At 32.7% G+C, this 19,810-nt stretch overlaps 2 protein-coding genes across 3 annotated transcripts; one reads left to right on the forward strand and one right to left on the reverse strand.

Moving 5' to 3' along the window:
- Positions 1-3,004: 3,004 nt before the first annotated feature.
- LOC106616303 (17-beta-hydroxysteroid dehydrogenase 13) lies at positions 3,005-12,170 on the forward strand. The gene is made up of 6 exons (XM_014232899.3): positions 3,005-3,232; positions 8,473-8,796; positions 8,862-9,039; positions 9,958-10,098; positions 10,183-10,224; positions 10,322-12,170. Exons 1-6 carry the CDS (start codon positions 3,207-3,209, stop codon positions 10,580-10,582), a joined length of 972 nt encoding a protein of 323 aa, XP_014088374.1. The 5' UTR covers positions 3,005-3,206; the 3' UTR covers positions 10,583-12,170.
- On the reverse strand, positions 10,737-19,008 carry snz (sorting nexin snazarus). Of its 2 annotated transcripts, none has more exons than XM_014232943.3 (13): positions 17,749-19,008; positions 17,342-17,438; positions 17,122-17,256; positions 16,713-16,889; positions 15,816-15,988; positions 15,503-15,751; positions 15,117-15,274; positions 14,330-15,058; positions 13,375-13,551; positions 13,147-13,284; positions 12,676-13,073; positions 12,235-12,517; positions 10,737-12,170 (listed from the first exon to the last, which is right to left on the reverse strand). In XM_014232943.3, the coding sequence occupies exons 1-13, from the start codon at positions 18,035-18,037 to the stop codon at positions 11,886-11,888; spliced, it is 3,288 nt and encodes a 1,095-aa protein (XP_014088418.2). In that variant the 5' UTR covers positions 18,038-19,008; the 3' UTR covers positions 10,737-11,885. The 2 variants fall into 2 exon arrangements, with proteins under 2 accessions (XP_014088418.2, XP_069965962.1); XM_070109861.1 differs by having other exon boundaries at positions 14,321-15,058.
- Between the last annotated feature and the right edge of the window lie 802 nt (positions 19,009-19,810).

Consider the following 19,810-nt stretch of genomic DNA (forward strand, 5'->3'; position numbering starts at 1 on the left):
GCCTTAGATATCATCAGATATTATTAAAACAAAATAAATAATGATACGCTCTATAGGCTCCGAACATTGAACCAACAGATTGTTAGTCATGCATTTATGCGCTCTAGTGGCCGCCTTCATAGGTTATAGTATATACATACAGTATATTCGTACTATATATGTACGTAGGGCATATAAGTTGCAGAATTTAATCGCAAACACCGAACAGACTTTTTAATAACAGTAAATGGTAAGCATTCAAAATAGTTTGCCACACATGTTACACACAAGTACATAGTATGTTCATAGACATACAGTCATATATATATATACACCTACATATAAATATATGACAACTGATATCTTGTTTTTGTTGTGCAATATTCGCGCCTTATTTTGTTTGTAAATTGAATCTTGCTGCTGCATCAAGCAAATCATTTGGTTGTCTTCTTGGTTTTTGTTTTATTAATATCCACTTTTTGTTGTTGTTGAACATAAAACAATTGGCTAGTAATCCAAGCGTCCAAAGTCCCTTTCGTTGCTCATTCTAGGAACACATGCACACATGTACATACGAAATTAATTCAGAAACAAATTGATGTGACGCTTATTTTGATTGGTTTGATGATGGTGATGATGAGGAAGAACAAAAAGAACAACAACAATATACTTGTAGTGAAACTAACATGAAATGTCGGTAAATAGTTGTTTGAGATATGCTAGGTTGTTCTGAATACTTACATATAGACATAGTGAACACGAATTTGCAATATTTGATACACAAATTTATATGGTATATGTATAAACAAAAAAAAAATAATTATATATGTATGTATGTGTGTATGTATAATATATATGCATGCGCGCATGCCCACTGAAACCATGTATTTGCGAAGTTGCAATAATTTTAATTTACGTTTACATTTAAATACAGCCATAAAAAAAGAGATGAAAACAAATAACTCATTCTTGCCGCCTTGTTGTGCTATTATTGTTACATAAATTACAAATGTACTTGTATATGGTATATGTATGGAGGTGTGTATATACCGCACACCCATGCGTGTTGATCTGCGAACTGTTGATCTCCGTTGAGTGCGCCACTTTGTTCACATGTAGCAATAACTAGTTGAATATTTACGTGTATATTGCTGTTATTGTGTGTTGTTGTTTGTCAGGCCACTGAAACAGACGCTTATTACCTTGCATGACGCATGCAACAATGCCGCCTTTTGTCGGGGTTGAATGAGTATGCATAACTGTTGATGACACAGATGAACTTTTTGGCTCTTAACTATTTTTCTGCGGTCTTGTTGTTCGGCTTTTTAAAGTAGGTGGAGATTTAAAGGGGTTTTCTTAACAATAGCAATGAAAGCCATTTCAAGAGTTAGTCCTCCTCAGGTGCATTTCTTATAGCATAAACCCTACCCTACTATACCCTAGTATACAAACATCTTTATCTTGATTGATCAATCAGTTTGAAGGGTAGATTTATGTTATACTGCTCAGATTTGAACAATATATTCGGAGATTATACAGTTGTCTTGGATAATAATAATGCAAAATTTATTTTAAGAAATCTTGTTAAATTTAAAAATTTTCCCAGACTTTTTCGTGTCTACAGACAGACGGATGTGGCTAAATCGCCTCACCACGTCATGCTGATCATTTATATATATACATATATAGTATATTTTATAGGGTATCTGACGTTTCCTTCTATGTGTTACAAACATTGTGGCAAACTTAATACACCCTGTTCAAGATATAAAAATAGTATATAATTTTTAGAATAGTTCTCAAATAAATTATATTATTATACAGAAGTGTTGCTGCTTCAGCTCTAATGAGCTCCGATTGGAAGATTACCTCTAAACCTATCGGATCTTATAAGTCTTAAATTTAGTACCATTGAAGATAGCGATTACGAGTATACCACTTTAATGAGTTACCCTCAAACTCTCTTGTATCAATTCAGCACGATAACTTTGTTGTTGTTTTACATTTAAATTTTTTGACACTAAAGTAGCGAGCAAAGCTATCGTTCTTTTCCAAAATAATTTCACATTTCGATATTCTTATCTTCATGTCTTTACGATAGTGAATCATTTGTAAGACAAAATAGAAATAATACACTGTCATACATACATACACATTAGTGTGGCCAAAAAAACTTTTACTTTCTTTTTTATTGTATAAACATACTATTAAAATATCGTCTGAAATTATGAAAAAAAAAAATCTGGTAAAAATTGTGCTTTGATATTAATATTGATTTTTGATTTCCCATTTATTGTAAATAACACATTTTTTCGTCTTTTGTTTGGATTTTTAATGCATTTGAACAAATTATTTTTTAGTGAAAACGTAAACTTTTTTTTTATGTAACTTAAAGATCTAAAAAAATTAAATGGTTTTTGCTAAAAGATAATTGTTACAATTTTTTATATTACTTCCCAAAAAAAAGCCTCAAAATCATAAAATATATACTTTTTTTTTAAATAAATTTTGTTGTTTTTATTTGCTAAATTTTATGAAATTTTTTTTTATCCAACATGATCAAAAAAGACATTTGATATTAACAAAGTTGGAAATATTAAAAATATTACGAATTTTATAATGTTATAAAATTGATAATACAGTATCAAGAGAAAAAAATTAAAAGATATTTTTGGCCTACCCTAACAACAAGATGCAGTTATTGCCGTTTTTATTAGCAACTAAAAACTTGTGTATACCGATTAGAAAACACCGCGAAACGGAGGGCTAAAAGTAAAACATCGCCTAAGTGAGCTAAATATCACAAGCATATAAATGTATGCAAATGTGCATATGTATGCACATGAAACATTTCACACACTTTCAAATAGACAAATGTTTATAGCCTCAAGCCGGCGAGCAATATGAAATGTTCTAACTACATACACGCTGACAGTCAGTTCTGTGAATGTAGAACGGCGCTCTACCAACGACCGCTGCCTGAGCACATATATACGAATATGTCGCGATTGTGTGTGATCATTCATTTGGTTCGTGGAGCGGTGCACGCATTTCTAAATTTTGCATAGTTGGAATTCTGAATCGGCCAGTTACGGTTTATTGTTGCTCTGGTCTAGGGAAAGTCCACACAATTAATAAGGATATGCGTTTGCGTATTATTCTTGACGTTACAAATATTTCTTTAACACATACAAATATAATTTTTCATTAAAATTTGTGTATTTAAAATGGTGCAACCGTCGAATTCCGTGAGGTGAGTGCCTGTGTTTTTTTATACCCTGAAGAGGGCTTATTAAGTTATATAACCTATAAAATATATATTGTACATAAATAATAAGCATGATGAGTTGAGTTCATTTACCTATGTCCATCTGTATATATGTCGCGAACTAGTCTCTCAGTTTTTGAGATATCGATCTTAAATTTAGTATATAACTATTTCTCACCAAGAAGCTGCCCATTTGTCGGAATGGACAACTATAGCGTATATACTATGCCATGCAAATTGAACAATCGGAATCAAGCTCTTGCATGGAAAACTTATTCATTTGACGAGATATCTTCACGAAATTCGGAACGGATCATTATCTAAGGCAATAACAGAATCTTCGAAGAAATTGTTCAGATCGAATGACTATAGCATATTGCTGTTATACAAGCTGAATGATCGGAATCAGGTTTTGTGTTTGTGAAGGGTATTATAGCTTCGGTGCAACCGAAATTAACGTTTTTACTTGTGTTTTTTTTTTAATAACCGAAGAGGAAATCTTCTGAAAGATACTGCCACTAGTGGCAGCATGCACAATTCATACCCTACGCTTAGTGCACCTTTTTTGTGACTACGCCCGGTCCATATTATTTAATATGCGGAACTCGCAGGTTTTGACATGTTTTTTTCTTGCCTGTGTGTGTGTATTTGGTGTTATGTGGTAAAGTGTCCAGGGCGTATGAGTATTATTAATGCTAGTGACCGATGGCTAGTAGTATGACCAATAATGTAAGGATATAATTTTATTTAATAAAAAAAGCGTACATTTATCTCCAAATTTATCGGATCTTATAAGTCTTAAATTTAGTACCATTGAAGTTAGCGATTACGAGTATACCACTTTAATGAGTTACCCTCAAACTCTCTTGTATCAATTCAACACGATAACGTTGTTGTTGTTTTACATTTAAATTTTTGGAGAATAAAGTAGCGAGCAAAGCTATCATTCTGTTCCAAAAGAGTTTGAGGTAGTTAGAAACATTTCCAGATGAGTGATAAGCCTCAGAAAGCGATTACAGTGGCGTGATCGGTTGTATGCAAAGCACATTTTTACTAATGATCCAACAAGAAGCACCTTAACAAATGTTCAACGGTTCAATCATTTCATAATTTAAACATAACATAGTATATAAAATATTTCTATTAGAGACAAAGCACATTTTACAAGCGTCTACAAAAATACATTTGATATTCTTATCTTCATGTCTTTACGATCGTGAATCAATGCGATAGGCGCTTCTTTTATTAAGAGGCGAGTACATTTGTATATATAATCGTATATATATTATACATTTGTAAGACAAAATAGAAATAGTACACTGTTATACATACATACTAACTAGCGTGGCCAAAAAAACTTTTACTTTCTTTTTTATTGTATAAGCATACTATTAAAATATCGTCTGAAATTATGAAAAAAAATCTGGTAAAACTTTTGCTTTGATATTAATATTGATTTTTGATTTCCCATTTATTGTAAATAACACAATTTCTCGTCTTTTGTTTGGATTTTTAATGCATTTGAACAAATTATTTTCTAGTGATAACGTAAACTTTTTTATGTAACTTAAAGATCTAAAAAAATTAAATGGTTTCTTGCTAAAAATAATTTTACAATTTTTTATATTACTTCCCAAAAATAAAGCCTCAAAATCATAAAATATATACTTTTTTTTAAATCAATTTTGTTGTTTTTATTTGCTAAATTTTATGAAATTTTTTTTTATCCAACATGATCAAAAAAGAAATTTGATATTAACAAAGTTGGAAATATTAAAAATATTACGAATTTTATAATGTTATAAAATTAATAATACGGTATCAAGAGAAAAAAATGTAAAGATTTTTTTGGCCTAACACGTACAAATATTTATCGCTAATATGCTTAATGTAATTTTAATGACATAATCTAAAACTGTACACACATGTAAATATTATCAGTGTTTATAATTTAATTGCTTGTAAAAGCCTTTTTTTTGCAGTGTTTGCGATGATTTAAAGTAAAATGGAGGAAAAATGTTTTTATAAAATTTATTCCTAATTTAATTAATTCAAAATAAGTCTATGTACAGCCACCGATCTAATAAGTCGGTTTCTGAGGAATAAATTTGCTAAAAATTACCTAATATTCAATTAGTGATTGCTTTGAGATAATAAATATAATACTTCAGTTCATATATTATTTAAATATTTTCGAAAAGTTCATTTGTTTATTATGGGTAAATAAAAACGAATATGGTGTTTCGCTTGGTACTCTGAAAAATATGTTGGTGCTTAGATACCTCTATAAAAATCTCTCCAAGCATTATATAAAGGTCTTTCTTTCTTTTTTTTTTATTATCAGATAGAAAAATCCATATCTCGCTTCTAATTACAATACTTGAAAAATATTTCGTTTCATTAGAAATTAAATGTTCTACAAAATAGTATCTTACAATTTATTCATAAACCTAACCGTTTAAAAAATACTAACGGTTAAAATTTGTTTATTTTAAGTCCAGTTTTTTTTCTTATGAATTTTATAACTCAATGAAAAAAATCATTTTAAATTGTAAAACTTATAGTTTTGTAGGAAATTTGCGTTTACGAGATATCCATCGTCAAAAATCAACGAAAAAATAATAATAAAAAACAAGTAAGGAAGCGCTAAGTTCGGATATAACCGAACATTTTATACTCACGCAAAGTCAAGTGGTATACTCGTTTGACACTTTTTTTATATATTTTAATACTGTTGCCTCAGTTATTTACATTCACAGTAAAAATAGTTAGAGCAATTTGTAAACAAAATTTACCCAAATTGGGATTTTATATAGAATGCATTAAAACTAATTTAGAATATTTTTTGTCACAAGGTATCATACTTTAAACGCATTATTCACGTAAAGTTTTACCCCGATAGAGTGGAAAGTGAAAGAATCAGATGGAATTTAAAATGGTGTTATATGGGAAATAGGCGTGGTTGTAATCCGATTTCGCCCATTTTCGCACTATAACATAGAAATATGAGATATGGAGTTTCACCTAAAAGTGGGCGGTGCCACACCCACTGTCTAATTGTGAACGCGGTTCCTATAAAGTCATCTAATACCATTCCAGAGATAAAATTTAATGTTTCTGGCTTGTTAAGTGCTTGAATCTTATATTTATTTTCAAACTATCGATAGAGGTGCTAAAAACATTTGTTCTCAGTAAATTTCGTTATTATAGCTTTAGCTGTTAAGGAGATATGCATATTAAACCTATTAGGGGGCGGGAAAGGTTACAGCTTGCACAGACAACCAGACAGTCACCCGGATTTCAACTCGTGTCTTCATCCTGATCATTTATATATATATGACCCTATATCTAAGTCGATTAGTTTTAGGTGATACAAACAACCGTTAGATGAACAAAACTATTATACTCTGTAGCAACATGTTGCAAGAGTATAAAAATTAAAAGAAAGTACTGTTTTTTCATTTTAAAATAGAAGTTATTTTTGCTCTATTTATGAGAGGATCTAGAATTTTGGACCCCTCTATATAGTTAAAATGAACAAATTGGCCTTCGTACCCGAAAATTTAACACAGTCTTATTTTTCCGAGTTTTGAGTTCTGAGTACGAAATACACAAATACTTGCTTTCTCAACAAGAGTATTTGTTTTCTCTCTAAGGACAACGCGACGACTGCCATAACAAGTTTTCTATTATATATATTTGTTGATATGAATGAATATGAATTGTTTTATCTTAACTTGACAGCCCGAGACTCAACCGCTTGACAACCCTATTATCCATTTAAAGTTATTATTGTTTACTATGTCAACAATAGTGTTTAAATATGTTTTATATATGCCTGATTAGATTCAGTTAAGTTCTAATAAAACGATAAGGAGAAGACTTATTTACTTTTTTTCTAAATTTCTAAGTCTCTTAATCATTTTACTACATCTACAAAGGTTATGCTGTGTACTATAACTATAAATAATACGTTTATGGGGGTACTTTAGTGTTGTAAAAAAAAAGCAATTAATACTTTTACTCTAAATATTTGCATTTACTAGTTATTTATTACTATCAGAAGAATGCAGGAAAAGCAGTAGCTCAAAAAATTGGCATGTGACCATACCGACGATTCAGCCCTCCTCTCAATCAGAAACCAAAAAAAAAGAAATGTGGAAAACGGTTGGCCTCAAGGGCCATCCCTGCAACTTCCCGCTAATTTCATACGTTAACGTTCAAATTTCGCTTTTCTCACTGCTTTTAAGCTCTTCGAGTTTAATGGGAGTTTAATATAACACTATTTCCCAAATTTCTCAAAGACTAATCAATTTTGGTGATTTCTTTCGTTAACGATTTCTCGCAAGTAAATCAACCGATTTCGGCAAACGATGTGTTTTTTTAAGGTTTAGAACTGATTAGTTTTTGGTGTCGATCGGTCAAGTCGTTTCGAAGTAATTTGAAAAAAAAAACGATTTTTCAATATTTTTATTTTTGAGATATCTACTGGTCCGATTGGGTCCAAACTTACACGAAATTCAAGTGCAATGAAACCCTTTGGAATGCCGTTTAGCTTATTCAATTCGGTTGAGCCGTTTAAAAGTTATAAGAGGTTTACATATATCCACACACACACACATACATACAGACATACGGACATCATCGTAGAAATGTTCGGGGAAGCTTCCTCGACCCTCAGAACGTCGAGATCTGTTGAGAACTCGATTTTTGCAAAATGGGGTGAAACCAATATCTTCCCGATTTTTAGAAAGTTTTCAATTTTTTTATCGGGAAGTTAAAAATTATTGATCTAAAATAATGTCGCAATGTCTGGAACTACCGAGAAGTGTGAAAAACATTTTTTCACAAAATGACGACTGCTTTTTTAAAAATAATAAGACTTGGAATTTGAGGATATGGCTAGTTCCAGCCATAGAGTCTATAAAGCAGACGCCCTTAGAATTTCAGGTAAATCGGTCCAGTAGAACCTGAGAAATCGTGGGTATCGTTTTGAAAACGACAGTTCCAGCCGATCTACATTGGATGCCGGGTCAGCAAAATACCTACTTGTATATCTCCGAAAATAATTTGAATTTTGAAAAATCTTCTTGCAGACATATTCTTGAATAGTTAAACTTTAAAATTAAAAAAAAATCGATATTTTCTTCTAGACAAGAAATACCCCCTTAATCTACCTTAGCACACGATAATTTTACTCTTTTACTTTTTCCTTCCCACAATAGCTCCGACAGCACCAGCAATAATAACAATAAGAACAACATTGATATTTACAATATAGTCACCTTGGTGTTAGACATAGCACTGCTGATATTTAAGTTCTGGATTTCGATATTCGAGTCGATAGTTAAAACATTTGTGCCACAAGAAATCGATGTCAAAGGTCAAACTGTACTGATCACTGGCACTGGACATGGCATCGGCAAGGAGCTCGCCTTGCAGTACAGCGCACTTGGCGCTAAGCTCATCTGCTGGGATGTGAATGAGGAATCCAATCAGCAGACAGTCAAGGACATCAAAGCTTACGGTGGGGAGGCGTACGCTTATACGTGAGTATAGTATTATTTACATATAAATTGCCCTAATTTAGATACAAATGTTTTCCTTTATAAAGGTGCAATGTTACAAAACGCGAAGAGATCAACGCCTTGGCTGAGAAGGTCAAGAAAGAGCATGGCTTTATCAATATTGTTGTAAATAATGCTGGTATTATGCCCTGTCATCCAATCCTTGAACACACCGAAACTGAGATCAGAACTATGTACGAGATCAATGTGCTGGCGCACTTTTGGGTGAGTAAATATTATAAATAACCATTCGTTAAATAACATATGAAAGAATAAACTCCAGACTCCATAAGATCCAAAATAATAATAAAAAATTTTAAAAACGGATTTAAAACAAATTCTGATTTTTCCTTCCAAACCGCAACTGCTCTTAACATTGAGCTTTATAGCGAGCAACTCTGTCTAAAGACGCATCAATTTTTAGTAGAATGCCGGATATTTAGGATGTTGCGTTCGAACAAGGTCCATAGTAAAAATATTCCGAATATTTGAATATCACGAGACAACGCGGGCTTCTCACCTCCATGTAGAACATCCTGTCGGTTTGCCTATTTTTCTTCCATACCCTTGTTGTTCCTGGGGGATGGTTCAGTTTCAGGCAAGTGTCTGTGGGGCCGTTGCGTATATATGGTCTTCGCCGATTTCTTTGGTTGTTGCCAACAATGTTTACTTTTCTTGACCGTAAATGATGAGAGCTATCGGTTATAAGGATTTGTGCAGTCTATGTATTCACCGCGATGCGACCACGACCGTTTTCGCTTGACGTTGTCCTAAGGGATCCACTTTTCATCATCAGTAACCATCTGCTTTAGAAAGGGCGCGATTTTGTTGCGACTCAACAGCGATTCGAAGATGGTTCATGATTCGGATTCTTTACTTTAACTCGTGTGGCACTGGAGTCCATCTTTAACGGGTGCAACCACAAAACTGTCTGAGGAGTTTTTTTAGTACGGAATCTTATCTTTCTAACTCCATATAGCGTAACCCGATCGCGACGGGAGATACAGATTATAAAGACATTTCGTAGGAAAATAATATATTCCTTTTTAACCTTAGATATTTATAAAGTGTATGATGGAGTTAATCATACATAAGGTCTAGTAAAAAGAAATCGACTTTTTACAATAAAAATTTTTTGTACAGATTATTCAAGCCTTCCTTCCCGATATGTTGGTCCGCAATGAAGGACACTTTGTCGCTTTGTCATCGTGTGCTGGTATCTTCGGAGTGCCAAATTTGGTGCCATATTGCGGTACAAAGTACGCTGTGCGTGGTCTAATGGAGGTAAGTGGTAGAAGACAAACAAACGTAGCCCTACGTCGCCAAAGAAGGACAGCTTTTAAGTCATGCTTTTTTGTCTACTTTCAGGCGCTTAGCGAAGAATTGCGACACAAGAATCCACAGAATAATGTAAGTATTCCTAAAAACCAATACGTTGAATTGATTTTTTGTTCTGATTTAGTTTATATACAAAAATGTAAAATTTTCTTTTTCCGTGCATTTTCAGATCAAATTTACCACCATCTACCCATACATGGTCGATACCGGGCTTTGCAAGCGTCCACGCTTCCGCTTCCCCAGTCTACTCCACCTGGTCAAGCCTACAGACGCGGCAGCGAGCATCATTCGGGCACAACGCACCAGCATAGAGCACGCCAGTATTCCACGAACATGGTTGCATTTGGATAAATTCGGACGTTTGCTGCCACGTAACGCTATGCGTCTACTAACTGACTTCCTCGATTTTGGTGTAGACTCAGATAAATAAATGAGTGCGTTGGAAATTTTATAAAATATTGTAAATATTATTTAGTAACGCTGTAATTCGAGATATATGTACATAAACACATACGCACATAATATTTTATTACTTTCGTAAAATGTTTGATATCCGGAAGCTGAGAGTAAAATAAAACAGCAAATTTTTCGTAAAATGTTACATAAATGTGTTGTTTTTTTTATTATTATTAATTTATGTACATACAATGGTACATAACGGGTGATGTATGCCGTTGGCTCTCTATTGAATTTGGAATAACGTTTGTCTTTTGAACATGCAGATACATACATAAATTATTGATTTTGAAAACGAAAAACTCACATGTATATATTTCAATTATTGTTTTGTTTACATATATACATAGATTTGTTTGTATGTATGGTTACATATACAATAATATAGTATTTTGTGTTTTCTTTCGGCAACTTTTACGTTAACTTTCCTTTTGCTATGTTTTATTTTTAATTTTGATGTTTCCTTTTTATTACTATTCGGTTTAGTATTATTCGAGATGGTGGCTACATTCGGAAACTGTCAAACATACATACATATAAATATATATTTCAAAAACTGTCTTAGTTAATATTTGTGTGTAAAAGACATTTCTGGAAATCACAAACCCTCCACTTTTTAACAAAATCACTTACAAATTTAACGATTACGCTACACATACATATTTTAAATAATATCTTTTGCTATAATTTACTATAATGTTTATTTGCTTTTTGTATGCAATTATAACTAATCGCAGTTAATATGGTATTTTGTGTTTTTTGAATTTCTTACTTTCACTGACACCTATAACCTTTGGAATGTTATTATTTTGTTTGTATTTATATATTTCATTATTATTGCAATCCGAACTCTCGAAACTAATACTGGTTATTATTATATTGGGTCAGGGTCATAAAAATAATATCTTCGCATAGAAAATTGTCATATTTCATAGAAATTAATTAATTATCACTAAAAAACATTGATTTATAAACATATATGTACATGTACAAGAGATTTAATAACGGGTTTAAGCATAAATGAGTGTATGGTGGATGCAGTAAATAGGAGCAAAGCGCTTTGAATAATCACATTTTCTTAATATTACCACCTAAAAGTTTAAAGCCATATATAGTCACTTAGTATATACATACATTCATATACATATATTGCGTATATATAATGCTCTTAGAAGTAATATTGTATATTTTGGTTGTAAAATTGTTTTTTTTTTACTACTTTGGTGCTAATTTTGTTTCTTTGCTTGGTTTTTGTTGTTATTTTTTGCTTACAAACACTATTTACCATTGCTGGCGAAGTGATGTTGTTGAAATTGCAAAGGTTGTGGCTTTTCGTATGGTTGTGAGTATGTGGTGTGGAGCTGATTGTTATTACTACTGCCAGCACCGCCTGCTGCAGCCGCTGTTGTTGTTGTCGATGTGATCAAAGTAGTAGCGGCACTACTGTAGTTTGTTGTGCCCGCTGTCGCCGTTGTGTTGTGGTGTGCGCCGGACTTCGCACCAGGCAGTTTTAGCTGACGTATTTCGGGAAAAAATTCGATCATAAGAATTTCAAGCAGTTCCTGTAGTTGTTGGAGTACAAAATGTTACATAAAATAAGTTGCCTTTAAATGCATTTGGACTCACATAAAAAAGTTGCTTGTTGTATGTGGGATTTTGCATTGCTTCAAAGACTTTTAGCACACCATGTTTAGCCGTTTGTGCGCCTACTAGATTGCACAGCACCTCAGGTATATGGTCCATTAGCAAATCCTTTGCAGCGTTGCGTGTCATTTCCTTTATGTCGTCCGAACGTGCGGGATACGAAGAGGCCAGCACGCCACCGGGCCAAAAGGATTTTAATATGGCGGAGAAATAATAATGCATCATCGATTCCTCAAACAAATATGCCACCGATTCCCGAATTTGTCTGCAATGTCAACATTTAGTTTGATTTAAAAATATTGGAATTCAAATTTTTGTTTTAAAATTTTTTTTGTTTCATAAAATTTACGTTTTTCTTGTTTATTTTGTTTTAAAATTTTCTTATAATTATTTATTTAATAGAAATATTATTTATTTTCTTACCTATTTATTGTTCGGCCATAGGTGATCTGCACAAACGATATTAAACTCTTACGCAACCACTTGAAAACACCACCCATATCGAAAATTTCGCCCAACAAAGCATACAAAGGTTCCGCTATGGAATCTTTGCTATCTAAATCGGTCAAAAGTTTTGTGTCCACACTGGGATCCCCCTCCAGATAAGTGGAAATATCCTCCTCATCACGATGTAAGCCCCAGAAGGGATCATTCGCTTTGCTTAATTCACCGGCTTTCGCAGCGTCACTTTTAAACAAAGTTGATAATGAGAATTTCGATTTCTTCGGTGAGGGTAACGTCTGTTTGAGATGTTCTGAACTGGGGCTGAGGAAACTATAAATAGCTTCGCTGCCATTTAAATGATCGTCTTCCAGTATGAACTAGTGTTTCAAAAATAAAATAAAATTTTTTAAAATTTGGCTTTACAACAACAATAATGCTAGTTGTATTTACATTTAAAAATTTCTGTATTTGTCCTTTAGCCTTTTCGAGCGCATGGCGATCATTTTTCAGAAAGAAAAATTTAAAGTTTGTTGGCAGATCGAGCGATTTAATATTTGAATTTACATGCCGTAATTTGCGTTGTAATTCCTGTGAATATTTTTCATTATGCAATAAAAAAATTAATTAATGAAATTAAAATATAAATATCGAAATGATGGCTCATGACTTGCTACTCACATGCACTTGATTTAATGAACGCATCACGACCCAACCACTGGATATCGCACCTGGGCGGGCTTGCAGACCACCAGCTTTACCTGAACTGCTGCTGTTTTCAGCTGCACGTGGCATATTAATGTCCTCATCAACATGCACGAGTATCATGAATTGTAGAGACTCTTTTTCGTCAGAAATCTGTAATTTAACCGTTGTTGTACACATTGGAAATTAGTAACAGAAAATATGAGCAAAAATATATAAAAGAAGAATTAAAATTAAATTAAAAAAAAAATAAAATTAAATTTAAAAAAAAAATTAAATTAAAAAAAAATAAAATTAAATTAAAAAAAAAATTAAATTAAATTTTTAAAAATGTATAAAAATAAATTTAAAATATTTAAAAAATTTTAAGAAATATATAAAAAAAATATAATAAATATAAAAACTTTTATATAAACATAAAACATTATAAAATAAATATATAAAAATAAACATAAAACATTATAAAATAACTATATAAAAACATACAAACACATACATAAATATATAAAAAAAATATATATATACAAATATATAAAAAATTTAAAAATAATATATATAAAAATATATAAAAAATATATATAAAAATTTATAAAAAATATATATATCAAAATATATAAAAAAATATATATATAAAAATATATAAAAAAGAATATAAGAACAAGTAAAAACGAAAATATTATATAAAAAAAATATTTAAAAAAAACAAACAAATATTAAAAAAAAAACAAAAAAATTTTAAACACACAAAAAAATATTAAACACACAAAAATATACTAAACACACAAAAAAATATTTTAAAAAAATATAAAAGAAATGATTAAAAAACTATTTATAAAAAAATATAAAAAAAAATTTTATAAACTTTACAAATTTTTTTTTTTAATAAATAAAATTAGTAAAAAAACTAAGCGTTTATTTATACCCCGCGTACCTCCACGCTTTGCAGCGTCGCCTTCCACTTGCCCAAATGCTCAGTCCACGCATCTGTACGTTTCAGATGTGTCTCCGTTTGTCGTTTTTCATTTTTCAACCACTCCATCTCCTTCTCCAATATCTGCAACACCTTCGACTCAGGCTTCACTGAACATTTCAGCGCATCCAACGCTTGACTTTTCTTATCTATGCGCTCCTGCAGCTGTTCGAGCTTACGACGCGCATACGATGTATGCGCTGCCACATCCAATGCTGTATTAGCACCGTCTGCACCCTCAAGGGCAGTATTTGACTCGTCCGCTGTAGCATCGCTACCGTTGATTGTACGCAGCAATAAGGTGGGATCTTTAAAATCATCCGAGTTGAGCGCCTCACGCAGTTGCCGATATTGTTCGCTCAGCACAAATGAGGCGTAATACTTTTCTTCTAAGCTCTTCAATATATTCTTTTGTATATCATAAAATATATCGGGCCCAGTGTCGCCGAGCAGAAATGTTTCTATAAGTTTACGTTCATGTTTGTCTATCTGGATTTCTGGCTTTGGTACGCGTATGTAAGTATAGAAAATTTCTGTACCCAATTGATGCCAAGCAGATTTGTGCGAATGTTTCAATTCCTCTACGGCCAAATAAAAACCAACGAGTGCACTAGCTTTTAGTGGTTCCAAAAAGAGGGTTAAGTAACGGCGACCAACTGCTGTGCTTAAGACTTCAATGAGTGACAAGTCCTAAAATTGTTATAAAAAAATATATTAATGCCTTTGTGAGATGATAATGTTACTTTACCACATCACTGGTATAGTTGCCGTTCCAACCGTACTTGGACAAATTCTTTTCACACTGCGCTTTGGCGAATGTCAGCTGCTGTACATAACGTTTCAAACGCACAGCGGCATTCATTTCCGATTTTGACAGACTGTGATCGTCGGTGTCAGGATCAAGTCCTAAAAATACATTATATATAAAATATGTTATATATAAAATATATTATATATAAAATATATTATATATAAAATATATTATATAATATATAAAATATATTATATATAAAATATATTATATATAAAATATATTATATATAAATAAATGAATATGTATATAAAATAAATTAAATTTTTTATAAAGATAAATTATATACAAAATAAATAAAATTTTGTAATCACTCCACACACCTTTGGCACGTTGCAAATTTTGTATTGTTGTCGCATGCATCAGATCATTAACTATGCTTTTGCGTATTAGCGACAACTCCTCCAAATTGCCTGCATTGTTTATGATTTTTAAAAAGTCTTCAAAGCTTGCTGCATACTCATAACTGCGTTTACTAATGGCAGCCGCTGCCAGGCGTGTCTCAATATTTTGAACAATTTTTTGATTGATATAATCCGGCGATGTGAGCATTTTTATCAATGGAAAAAATACTGCAAAAGTGACGTCATTTGTTAAAATACTTTAAAAAAAAATTGAATATCAATTTATACAAACTTTTATAAGAGAGTATCTCGCTAAGCAGCATTTTAAGCGGTGGTAGTGAGTAGCCGCGTGGCAGTAACAGAATTATCATAATTTCACTAAGCCTGCGCAGAAACTTCAATTCCGTATCCTCATCCACCATATACGAATTGGTGGAGAACACAAGTGGACTGCCGGTTTCAGCGCTGATAAGGATGAACATAAATATTTATTAAAGTAAGTTTTTTAAGGTAACGTGTACACAAAAGTAGAGTAAAAAAGTAAAACGTTAATTTCGGTTGCACCGAAAATATAATATCCTTCACAAGGAAAAAGAACCGTTCCCACGACAGTCGGGTTTATGTAACCGGAACGGACCCAGATTTTTATCTGGCAACTCGGCAGAATTCTGCCGCTACAACAACAACAACATCCCCATACAAGAGCTTGTTTTTGATCGGTTACTTTGTATAGCAGCCTTATGCTATAGTGGTCGGATCTCAACAATTTCTTCAGAGTTTATATCGTTGCCTTGAATAATAGTTCACGCCAAATTTCGTGAAGATATCTTCTCAAATAAAAAAGTTATTTATATAAGAACTTGATTTTGTATTGCAGCTATATGCTATAGTGGTCCGATATCGACGGTTCCGACAAATGAGCAGCTTCATGGATGAAAAGTACATCTGCAAAATTTCAAGTCGATATCTCAAAAACTGAGTGAGAGTTTGCATATATATAGATAGGCGGACATGGTCAAATCGACTCAGCTCTGACACTGATCGTTTATATATATTTTAAAGGATCTCCGTGGTTTTCTTCTGGGTGTTACAAACTTCGTGGCAAACCTAATATACCCTGTTCAGGGTTTTGTCATAGTAGACAAAGTCGTTTATCAGCTCATATAGACATTAGAAAGTTGCAACTTACGCTCTTGCTTCCGCAATCCGTATTTTCTCTAAATGCACCGTTACACGATTCACCATATCCACAGCTATAATCTTAGCTGCATCAATTTTCAGGCCACGATTGTGTAACTTTTGTATCGCATTCCAAAAGTCTTCGCGTACAATATCGTTCATCAATTTCGGTTGAGTAACCACATGACTAAAGGGGTTAAAGTATAAAATTGCAAATATAGATTTACTTGAACCATAGCAGGTGACATATGTAACAAAGGTATATAATAAACAAAGAGCAATATTTAAAAGAACTCAGTGAAGTATTGAGTCATGCCATTATTGTTTTAAGAAATGTTGGCTCCAATGGCAAACACCGTCACGCTGTTAACATAGCTGTGTCAACCATTGGTATGCGAAAATATTAGCATGGAACATACCCCAGCCAATGGGTCATAAAGTCACGTAGCACATATTCAATAATCTGCTGCAACTGCAAGTCCACAGTTTTTCCAAAGATAAGCGGTAAATTTGATGCATTCTTAATGGGAATGGGTAAATCGAAAATGCTACTCCTGGAATTTAAAAAATATATTATAAATAGAGATATATGGAACATACTTCTACGTCTGTTTTTTTTTTTGTAAAATATGCACTTACTTCGTTGCATTGTAAAGAATATTTGTTGGTTCACGTTTCGGTGGCGGCACTTCTGTGCTCGTAAAAATGTAGTGCACGTAAACTGTGCCTGCCACAGCTGTAAATTAAGAAAATAATTAAATAAATTTTGTATTTTTCCAGTTTGAAGAATGTATGGTAGAAAACAAATGCCGTTAACTAGCAATCACTTCAATTCAATTTAAATATTTTTGATTTGATTGTGAAAGTGATATACATACGAACAGAACCGCAATCGAACAAAAGTACAATTTAATGCCGTGTAAAATGACTGATAAGCATGACAATTGATAGACTAAACAAAAATAAAACAAATAGGGCGTAGCAAAGACGTGTGAAAGTAAATCTACATACAAACATACATAAACTTGTAAATACTTTACACTCACCTGCTATCACTAGAAACGAGGAATAGATGAAGAATATGAAGAAAAAGAAAAATGCCGGGTAGTACCAAATGATGGCTAATAGCGTCAGCACAGCTGCGGAAGTAATTACCTTCCAATTCAGTTGTAGCAAACGTAATGCGCGCGTAGCCAAAAGGAATGCGTTGCGTGTGGTTAGTTTGCCGGTGCTTAGTATGTGCCATGTAGACAGTGGTGATGACGATGTCAACGATGTAGTTGTAGCAGACGTCGGCAGCGGATCGATGGGAAACAACGGCCGATCAAGAGTCATTTTAAGGCGGCGTTGCGTCAACGGCAGCTGACGTGGTGTGACTATATCACAGCAACCTAGTTGTCGGTCAGATGATTAATTGCTACGAAACTTTTTACTTTTTAATATTTGATAATGTTGATTGCACGCATTGTACAAAACGGCCTTGTCACTGTCGATTGTGGATTATAGCAGGTGCAGTGTCACACGTTCGTCTACTAACATATGTACGGACATATTTGCGTTTATAGCAGAACATACAGTAGCAGTATTTCAGCAGACGTTGTGTAGGTTATACAGAAGTTATTTAATTTAATAATCCTTTAACTTAGTAAAATGTAGCTAATGTAAGTTTTCTTCAATAATTTCTTTTAAAACAGTTAGATATTCGCAAGCACCTGTAGTAGGCAACAAGTTGACAACTTGGCACAAGCTGCCAAAACGTTTTGTGGGCGTCGACGCGGACAGCAGTTGTCGTTTGTATCAGCCTCACAGTGCCTCAAAGTAATTATGTACATTCAGATGTATGCATATTTATTATGTATTTATCGTATTAAGTTTCCTGGTAAATAATCTTGAAACCCAGCGCTGAAATATACCGTAAGAGCCAGCTTTACATACTTGGCTTGATTATCCTCTAAATTTTTTTTATTATTGCGTTTTAAATAGCCATTTACTTCCGCTTCCGATTAGAACATAGTTAATTTTTACGTCTAAAGCGTTTATTTGCTCTTTCCGTGTTGCACTTAGATAACAAATCAGAAGTGAATCATTCACTTATCGTCGCAACATAGGTTTTTTCACTTTATGTCCATTACTAGTCCGAATTTTTATGTGCGCACTTCTCTTTTCGTGGGAACTCGCCCAATGACTACTTCAGTGATTTCAGTTACGGATTTAATTGCCCTACCACTTAAAATTCTGATTGACTCCAATAGAAGACGGACTGAAAATTTTTTAGAATCAAGTGATTTGCGATGGACGTACGAAACAAAAACGATAAAATGCGAAAATGTAGTTAACAAGAAAATGTCAGAGAGCAGAATCGATGAGCAAAACGAAGAGCCCGTGTTTTTGTAAGAATTTTCTTTGCAGTCGGATTCGTAACTTTGGCGCCAATTTTCGTAAACGATTTATTTACTTAAGATGGCGCTATTGACCTTGTAATATTGCTTTGATAAGTTTCGTAAACAAGACTAAAAATGTGCAGAAACGGTTGAAATAAAAATTAATTAGATAGATTAGATTGAACCCTGTGCGAAACAATTAATTCTCCAGAGGGCAAAATCAAAATGCCTGGTTATTTTATGACATAAAACGTGTATATACATTAACTTATGCAATTCGACTTACACCTTGTTTCAACACATTCGTTCAACATTTTGTTCTTAACGAGCAATTTAATGCATGATAGCACTGAAAACAACCAATGCAAAAACACGCATAACAATTTTTCCAAGCATTGAAGTCAATAAAATCATATCAATACATATTGACCATAATCCTGGATCGCTTAATTGGTCATTTACTTTGCAATATTGATAGACTACGATCCATATCACAAAATACTTAAATAATTTGGAATTCGCATTGCGGATTGTAGATATATATTGATTGTATTGCCCATTTTGTTTTTAATTTAGCGATACGCTTTATTGCTGCTTTGTAAAAATTAAAAATCGTGGGGTTTTTATTAAAAATACTTTGATTATAAAAATTTAAATCGAAATGATTTTCTAAAGTTTACTTTCCTTTTTTCCATACATACAGCATGCTTCTTATTAGAAACCCCTA

The sequence above is a fragment of the Bactrocera oleae genome, chromosome 5 (genome assembly GCF_042242935.1).
Source record: "Bactrocera oleae isolate idBacOlea1 chromosome 5, idBacOlea1, whole genome shotgun sequence".
NCBI classification, from domain to species: domain Eukaryota; kingdom Metazoa; phylum Arthropoda; class Insecta; order Diptera; family Tephritidae; genus Bactrocera; species Bactrocera oleae.